General features: G+C 40.3%; 2 protein-coding genes across 2 annotated transcripts in view; one reads left to right on the forward strand and one right to left on the reverse strand.

Moving 5' to 3' along the window:
* The window catches only part of LOC103130255 (signal transducer and activator of transcription 4), a 23,428-nt gene extending 21,179 nt beyond the window's left edge, over positions 1-2,249 (reverse strand). Inside the window, exon 1 of the mRNA XM_007541591.2 lies at positions 1,403-2,249. Within this exon, the coding sequence (XP_007541653.1) occupies positions 1,403-1,530 (128 nt within the window). The 5' untranslated portion in view covers positions 1,531-2,249. The remainder of the gene's footprint in view (positions 1-1,402) is intronic.
* A 1,491-nt stretch (positions 2,250-3,740) lies between these two features.
* Positions 3,741-9,395, forward strand: part of wdr75 (WD repeat domain 75) — a 20,342-nt gene continuing 14,687 nt past the window's right edge. The window contains exons 1-9 of the mRNA XM_007541595.2: positions 3,741-4,077; positions 4,412-4,541; positions 5,124-5,189; positions 5,325-5,424; positions 6,222-6,346; positions 6,427-6,497; positions 6,769-6,885; positions 6,952-7,040; positions 7,217-7,375. Coding sequence (XP_007541657.1) covers positions 3,992-4,077; positions 4,412-4,541; positions 5,124-5,189; positions 5,325-5,424; positions 6,222-6,346; positions 6,427-6,497; positions 6,769-6,885; positions 6,952-7,040; positions 7,217-7,375 — 943 coding nt within the window. The 5' untranslated portion in view covers positions 3,741-3,991. The remainder of the gene's footprint in view (positions 4,078-4,411; positions 4,542-5,123; positions 5,190-5,324; positions 5,425-6,221; positions 6,347-6,426; positions 6,498-6,768; positions 6,886-6,951; positions 7,041-7,216; positions 7,376-9,395) is intronic.

The following is a 9,395-nucleotide window of genomic DNA, read 5'->3' on the forward strand; positions in this document are numbered from 1 at the left end:
AGAGTCTGACTCGAGGCCTGAAGGCAGAAACTGAACTCAGCAGCTAACGGCTGAGATTTTACAGCAAAGAAGGCTTTAGTTTACTGATGATCCGTTTACTGAACAGTTCTGTAACAGAGCTTTGTTCAACTCCTAAGATCTTATTACTAGCATGTATTATTCTGCTGAGGGCATTTTGACCTAATGCTAAGATTTCTAAACCAACAAAGGAGAGAAAACGTCAATATATGATCTATAAAATATGATCATCTTTGACTTATCAATGATGATCATATTTTATATGACAGTAAAAATATTCATGAAAAACCGAAACAAACTGTGACGTTTCATCACACTGTGGTTACTTTTAGAAAAACTACATTATATTATCACAAAACCTGAAACCAAAGCTCTTAAAAATATCAAAGGGAAAGTTTGATTTAGTTTCAGATTAAGTAAAAGTTATTTGTAATATTTAGTTAAGATCAAATCACAGCTGCCGGAACAAATCGGTTGGTTTTGTTTCTCACTTTATTTTTTATTTTTAAAAAACACACAAAACACAGATTAGCATTATTATTTATCAAGTTTTTCTTCAGACTTTAAATGATTTTCCCTTGTTTTAGTTCAACATCTGATCATTTTCTGACCCCATTAAAACAAACTGTAAATGAATCAGTTTGAGGAACGTTTCATATTTAAAACGAGAATCTCTGTTTTTATCGTCTTTATCTTTAAAACTGAACAAAGAAGCAGAAAACAAATGATTTTGTGAAGAGACAATGAAGATTTCACTAAAGACGATGTCGTTTTTGTCTTTGCTCCTCGGTGAGGAAAATCTGAGAATATTCTGAATAGAAAATATTATTTCATGAATTTCCTGTTGGAGTTTTGCTCTGTTGGGAATATATCAGAGAAGTAAAAATATAAATAGTTTGAATCTGAAGTGTATTTTTACTAAGGAGGGTCATAGATGTTTTACAGAAGCTGCTCTGTTTATTAAACCTGACCACAGGTTTTACTCTCAGGTCAAATCAAACGAGACAAAACAGAAGCAAAAGTTTAACTGTAAAATGTTTCTGTGTTTCTGGAGGACCGGCTGTCCTAACAGCAGGAGTTTAAACTTGGCTTAATTCCAGCTAATAACATGAAAACATGAAGCAGGAATCACGTGAGGTTACAGGAATTTCATCTCTGAGGAAGATAATTAAATATTCTCAAAATAAAAGAACAAATTGATGCTTCAAACCCAAATCCTCTCCAGATAATTTTGTATTTACTGTAAAAAGTTGAATTATTCTCAACTTGTGAGACTTTTCATCCATTTAATTTGATCCACTTCTTTACATTTTAAGCAGACATGCTGCCATGTTCAGATCCACGTTGCAGTCGATGCAGCAGAACCGACCCGAGTCGGACTCACCAGTCCTGGGACTCGATCCAGCCGGCCAGGCCCTGCCGGATGTCCATGGGGAAGTTGTCATCGTACAGGTAGTCCACCTGCTCCAGGAGCCTCATCTCCAGCTGCTGGACCTGCTTCCACTGGCTCATTCTGCTTCTGGCTCAGGGTCAGAGGTCACACTCAGAAAGCTGGCTGTGCTACTCTTCAGATGATCCTGGGTGTCAGAGCGCCGTTTCCCCGTCAGTCCCTGCCAGCATGTGCGCCTGATTCTGTCAGAGGTTTCAGTTTTACAGTGCGCTGCGTTCAGGAAGAGAGCTGATTTACTGGCTGCTGGTGCTCAGCAGGAAGCCGGCCCATCCCCCGCCACGCGTCAGCTCGCAGGTTTCACCCCCCGCTGTTCCACTCCGACAGAAAAACAGCACAGCAGAGTAATAAAACCAGAAACCTCAACCAAAAACACAGGAAATCAGAATCTATGGCGCTCCCAAAGTGCCATTAATTATTGTTCCTTTGTGTTTACATTTAGCTCCAAACTAGTTACCTCACTAACTAAATATTTACTTACTAATTACATATTTAGCTTGCTAATTAAATAGTTATCTTCCAACTAAATATGTAGCCCACTAACTAAATATTTACTTGCTCTAACTAATTTTCTAGATAACTATGAAGTTTCAGATCTAAATATTTAGCTAGTCAACTAAATATTTAACTTACTGACTAAATATTTGGCTTATTATCTAAATATTTAGGTTCCAACTAAGTAGCTGACTAACTGAATATTTATCCTTCTCTTAAACATTTAGCTCCCAAATAACTTAGCTCAATAACAAAATATTTAGATTAAAGCAAACTTTTTGCTAGCTAAAGATTTAGTCTGGAGCTAAATATTTAGTTTGATAATTAAATATTTAGGATAGAAGTAAAAACATTTTTTTAATTATTTAGCTCTAAGCTAAATATTTATATCACTAACTAAATATTTACTTTGAATTTAGTTTGTTAGCTAAATGTTTAGTTTGGAGCTAAATATTTAGCTGGCTAGCTATAACAGCCACTTTAACACAAAGATAGCTTGAACAAATAAATTTACTGGAGGAGTCATGCTGTGGGACTGCTGCTGTCTCTGTTTCCTCTGAATTTTAATAAATTATTAAGTCTAACTTTAGACATCACACAGTGAGTCACAGATTAATATCGGGAATAAAACCAACATGATGTGTGACTGAAAGTGAGAGTTGACCTGAGGTGTTGGTTTCATATCAGTCATAATGAATTATAATGTTGATAACTTTCTCTGTCTGACACCGACAGTCAGAACAAACTAAACATTAGAGGTTAAACAGGAAACACTTTCTTCAAAGCACCGTGGCTAAATGTTGCCATTTTAAGTGGAATAAATTTCAGGGTGTCATAATTTATTCCTCAACAGAGATGGTATCTTTAAAATGTTTTGAAAGGAAAACAGTAAATTTCGTTGATTTATATCAGGGGTGTCCAAAGTGGGTCCTGGAGGCCCGGCATCCTGCATGTTTCAGTTCTCTCCCTGGTGGTAACAACGTTTTCAGCAGGTCAGGGTTCCTCTTAGGCCTCGAACAGCCATCATTTGATCCAGGTGCGTTAAACCAGGGAGAGACTAAAACATGCAGGATGCCGGGCCTCCTGGACCCACTTTGGGGACCCCTGATATAGATACTTGCTTTTCATAGTCGGTTAATAATTTAAACTGTGGTCTGCTGACACCTAGTGGAGAAAGTGGTTGATTGCCTGACAGACATAATAAGGTCTATCATCTGGTCTGCTCTCCTTTCAGTGACTCTTTAAACTATTTCATCTCATCACCTGAAAAATTTAACAAATAGAAACATTTTCATTTTGACCCAATGAAAATCCACAAGAAATCCAAACTTGTCCTCCCAATTCTTCTTTTTTAAACTTTCTGCAGTATGTTTTATGTAATCCCACCGGCATTAATTAATCATTAAACATCCGTACTACTGGGTGTGCTGTGGTGGTGCAGCGTTTAAGCACAACCCATGCATGGAGGCCTTAGTCCTCGACTCAGCCGTCGCATGTTCGATTCCCGGTCTGGCGACCTTCGCTGCATGTCTTTCCTCTTCTCTCATTACCAACTTTCCTGTCGATTAACTATCAAATAAAGGCCACTAGAGCCAATAAGACCTTTAAAAAAACATCCGTACTACAACATTTGCAGCTTATGAGTGGCTCCAAACCTCTGCATGAGCATTCACACAGAGTGAAACAATAATAATAACATGCTGATAGTTGAAGTAAAAATAACACAATGGGCTGTTTGAGATATACAGCCAAGAATTATTCTCAGCCTTTTATTAAGAAATCTCGATGAGTCGGTTAGTGAATGAAAGGAAGTCCGAGTCTTCTTCATCGAACAGATGCTGATCATTTCGCTTCTTTTCATCCCATAATGCCAGAACACGACCGACACGACCGTCCCAACGTAGCCACGTCGATTACGTTCAAAACATTTCATCTGCAGTGCCATTTCCGCTCGCCAGGTGGCGGTAAGGTTCCAACCGAAAGCTTTACGTAGAGACACCGGGCGGATATAACGTCAGCCGGTATGAAAACATGGTTGAACAGGCTGAAATCCGCGTGGTTCACCAAGGTGGCAGTAATATAACCTTCAGGGAGCCGGCTATAAGCTCCGACTCCAGGTTAGTGACTTATTTTAGTCCGGTTTATAAAGCTAATGTCAGATATTTAGTTGGTGTTAACGGGAAAGCGGATGTCTAAGCGTTAGCAGCTAATGCTACATTCTGCGCTTCTGCCTGTATGGTGCTATTAACTCAAAAACTTACCTGAATGCAACTTTACAGTGAAATTATGTAAATAAAACTTGCCAGAATTATGCGTTACTCTAAAATCATGACTATAAAATCTACATTACTACGAAACTTTGTCCATAAAACCTGCCTGAATTCCGAGTTACTACAATTATGACTATAAAACCTGCCATTAAAGCCGAAAGATGATGTTTTGTGTCCGCAGGTTCCTTCTCTGCGCCTCGGGACACAATGTGAAGGTGTTCAGTACCGTCACTGAGGAGTGTGTCCAGGAGCTGCGGGGCCACGCGGACCTGGTGACCGGTGTGCTGCTCAGACCTTCCAACCATCTGCAGGTAAACATCCAGATGTGCTGAACTCTTTGTGTTGTTGTGTTAGCCACGGCTGATGGGAGAGAAAAGCTGCAGATAACCTGACTTCACTTCATTGGAACCCCTCAGTAATCCATCTGCTGCTGAAGCCATGCTAGTCACCTGAGGAATGAAAACATTCAGGAAGAAAAGTAAAATAAAAGAAGGATGTAGTTTCTTTTCTCAGTGCAAAAGTAAAAATCAAATCAGTTTCCATGCCATAAACCAGAGCAAGAAAACCACAAATCTCTGATTATTATGATTTAAATGTATTCTGAGTGACTCGTATAAAATCATATTTGATATATAATCTTGTTTTCTAACCTTTGACCTGTGAATGTGTCTGATGATGTGAAAGCAGCAGGTCAGACGTGTTTTGTATTGAAATCCAGATACATCTCAATGAATTAGAATCTCATGAAAAATGAATTAATTTCAGTAACTTAGTTCAAAAACAAGCAAACTGAAATAAACTCCTGGATGTTCTGGATCTCTAAAGCTTACCTTTCTGAACTGATTGAATGTTTGATGCTTTATTAGAAATGAATTCTGTGGTTAAACCTGCAGGCTTACTCCTGCTCAGCAGATGGCACCGTGAGGCTCTGGGACTTCACCGATGGGATCCTCATTAAGGTAAAACCTTCTCCTCCATCATCCGAAGGTTCATTCAGGTTGATTAAACCTTCAGGTTTTAACTTCCTGTCTGAGCTGGTTCCACCTGGACCAGGCTGTTTCTAACAGAGCTTCTCTTCCTGTTTCCTGTTTCAGACGTACGTCATCGGGTATCCCATCTGCTCCATCTACGCCTCGGCCAGCCATGATGGCGTCATCTTCATCGCCACGCCAACGAAAGGATACAAAACTTTGGGTAGGTTTGAGTTCCTTCCAGCCGAATGAGAAGTTTTGGTCTAAAACTTTCTTTGTCACACTTCCATCTGAATATTTTTCAGCTTTTTTTGTTTTTTTTATTGCATTAAGTTAAGACCATGGTAGACATCTTACAACAAAGATATTCCTAGCTTTTAATCTCTTATCCAGGTTCTTCAGCACAAGATCATTCATGAAGCTTCTTAAGAAATATGGACTGTGGATGCTAACATTAGCATTAACTGCTGCATGTCAGCATTGAGGTGCTATTTTAGGCTACCTTGGCTTCTCTGCTAGGTAAACTCTTTTTAGCACATCTTGAACACACCGATGGTCTTTTTCAGCGTCCAATCAGATTGTTTAGAAGCAGAAATGAAGCAGCGTCATCGCTCCTGTTAGCGGATGTAGCTGTGCATCAGATTTATGGATGCACTGGAAACGAGTGAACATAAAGGTTCCAACTGCAACGTTTGTATGTAAAAGAAAAAATGATTGTGTTAAAATTTATGTAATTAAATAATCAGAATGGACATGTTAAACACTTCAAACAGCCGTTTAAAAATATGAAACTTTATGACATTTTGAACATGGAGGACGTAGCGCCGCCTGGTGGACAAGCATGAAACGTAATGAAATGTTGACATGAAGGAATCTGTTAGTTTATATTCAGATAAATATGGAAACAGAAACAGCGTTTTTAACTGAATCTTCAGCCATTTTATATACATAAAAACAGAATTACTGAATAAATATTACCTAAATTTGTAAATAAAATCTCATCTCTCTCTCTGGTTGCAGATTCTCTCCAGCTCCTCGCCGTTCATCTCCCTCAGACTGCCGGCCAGTTGGTGGAGACCTCTGACCTCTCCGCCGTGCTCTCTGACGTCAGCGCCAACCCGGCGACCGTCGCCTTCGGCAGAGCGGTGCGTCTCTCTCTCTCTCTGTGTCTCTCTCTCGCCCCCAGCCCTGTTCTGCTCTCTGATTGGTTGCCGTCTCCCCACAGGGAGAGTACGTGGCCTCGACGAACGGCGTTCAGCTGCAGATCTTCTTCTTCAAGAAGCAGAAGTCCTTCAGGTCGGTTCGACTGTCTGATTAATTGTTTGATATATTTTATTTTTGAAAAAGCCAGGCAGCCAAGTTAATATAAACATTTTTGTCTGTTTGTAAAAAACATTAAGTTTATCGAGAATATAAAGCAAATTTTGTAACATGACTAAACTTTTCTCAATAAATGATAATGATAAATTATAATTTTTTTTACAATAGTTAATAATAAATGATAACGATAGCTGATGATTTTTTTATGATAAATAGTTTTTTTGGATAATTTTTCTGCTGCTTCCAGATTCTCTCTGAAGGAAAACAGCTGCAGCGGCCGCAGCAACACGTTCACCTGCGTCGCCTGCCACCCGACGGACGACTGCATCGCCACGGGACACGAAGACGGAAAGATCCGACTCTGGTGAGCCCTGCTGGTCTGGGTTGAACTTCCCGCTCCTGGTGAACTCTGACCTCTGCGACCTTTCAGGAGAAACTTCGACCAGAAGAGGGAGTACACCTACCGCACCCTGCACTGGCACCACAGCACCGTGCGCGCGCTGTGCTTCACTCCTGAAGGTAACGCCGCCGCAGCGCGTCCCTCCCTCCGCCGCAGCGCGTCCCTCCCTCCGCCGCAGCGCGTCCCTCCCTCCGCCGCAGCGCGTCCCTCCCTCCGCCGCAGCGCGTCCCTCCCTCCGCTTCAGCGCGACCTTCTGGTGATTTTTGACCCTCTGTGTTGCCGTTGTTCCCACCAGGCTCCAACCTGTTGAGCGGCGGCGTGGAGTCGGTTCTGGTCCAGTGGCGGTACCAGCAGGAGAGCCAGCAGGACTTCCTGCCGCGCCTCGGCGCCGCCATCACTCACATCGCCGTGTCACCAGATGGGGCGCTGTTCTGCACCTCCCACAGCGACAACAGTAACTAACTGAAAACACTCTTAGCAAAAAGAAAGTACACCCTCTGTGGGTTCACAGAGTAGTGAGTAGTTTCTCCACTATCAACACATTTAGCAGAAAGTACATGAGGTTGATTGACAGCGCTAAGCCCCGCCTCCTGGCTCTGGTTGGTTGTTTATAGTTATCACTGGGAACAGACAGACTTTTTCACAAATTATCTGTCTTATAACAAACTGTCTGAACAAATACATGAAAATATATTTTTTTAATATATATATAGAGTTTTCAAAAAACAGCATACATAAATCATACACAAGAGTATGAAGCATATGCGTATTTAACAAATTACTGAATAAGAAAAATATACTCTTACCAATACAACAATGCAAATAAAAACATTCAGCAACTAAAAGTAAAATAAAATAAGAACAAGTCAAGGCAGTTATCTAAATAACTGGTTACACTGCACTGGTTACCATTTACACTTTAGCATAGTAAGAGGCTGAGCGAGCGTCAGGGTCAGTCTTAGACTGAGAAAGATGGTCCAAAAACAGCTGCCAGATACTACAGAACTTATTAGTGGAGCCCAAAACATCAATCCGCAGTTTCTCCAAATGAAGAATCTCAGTGAAATCACTTAACCACATTTTAAACTGAGGAATCTTGTCAGTTTTCCACAACCTTAATATTACTTTCTTAGCCGTTACCATTCCATACATCACAGTCGTTTGCATAGAAATGCTGCGGCTCCGAAGTGAAGGAGAATATCCAAACTATGCAATCTGGGCATCTGGAACCAACGTGCATCCATACACTTCGGAAAACAAGTTAAAAATGTCACACCAATATTGGAGGAGTTTGGGGCATGACCAGAACAGATGCGCCAAGGAGCCACCAGCGGACTTACATTTATCACATTTTGAAGATATTGAGGGGAATATTCTGTGCAATTTCATTTTAGAATAGTGGAGTCTATGAAACACCTTGAACTGAATTAACTGATGCCTTACATTGATAGAACATGGCCGGATCCTCCCAGACCCTCTTCCCAGACCTCACTCCCAGTCTGCAAACCCAGCTCCTCCTCCCACGCAGCCCTCAAGGAGTTTGTGGTGAAATTAATTTGCTCTGCAAAGATGTCAACAAAGCTTGAAATTATTATTTTTTGATTCTGGAGAGCCCAACAGCATTTTGCATATCTTATTTTCTTCCGGAAGAGATACAAAATTTGGGATGTTAATTCGAAAATAATTTCTAATTTGCAGATATCTGAAGAAATCTGCATCCGGAAGAGAGAAACAGCTCTTCAGCATTGCAAATGAAGCAAACTTTTTGTTAATATACAAATTTTTCAGCGTAATTAGGCCTTTTGGTCTCCAATTTTTAAATGATATTTCCGATAGCGATGGGGGAAAAGCATGGTTACGGTAAATTGGGGCATGAACTGAGGTCTCTGGTGGGTTACAGTATACCTTAATTTGTTTCCTTGCATTCGCTGCCCAATAATGGTGCTGGAAGCAGGGTAATCCTAACCCCCCCATCTCTCTGGGTTTTTGTAAATGAGTTTTTGATATTCTATGAGCTTTAAAGCCCCAGAAAAAAGGCAAAATTATTGAGTCCAACGATTTAAAAAAGGCCTTCGTTAAAAAAATAGGCAGACCCTGGAAAAGATATAAAAATTTAGGCAAGGACACCATCTTAATAGCATTAATGCGGCCCATCATTAAGAGTGGGAGTGTTCTCCATTTATCAACATCTTTCCTAAGATTATCCACTTTTTCTAAAAAGTTCAATTTGAAAATTTGTTTGGGGTCTTCAGGCAGAATAACTCCAAGATATTTCAGTTTGTCAGTCATCTTAAATAAAAGGTTATCTAAGAATTCAGAAGTCTTGAACCTAATGACATAAATTCACTCTTCTGCCAGTTAATAGTATAACCTGAAATTTCGCCAAATGACTGAATAAGGTTTAGGAGAATTGGCACTGACTTCTCAGGATGTGATACAAAAACAACAACATCATCAGCATATAATGAAATGTG

The sequence above is a fragment of the Poecilia formosa genome, unplaced genomic scaffold (assembly GCF_000485575.1).
Source record: "Poecilia formosa unplaced genomic scaffold, Poecilia_formosa-5.1.2 Scaffold619, whole genome shotgun sequence".
Taxonomy (NCBI): domain Eukaryota; kingdom Metazoa; phylum Chordata; class Actinopteri; order Cyprinodontiformes; family Poeciliidae; genus Poecilia; species Poecilia formosa.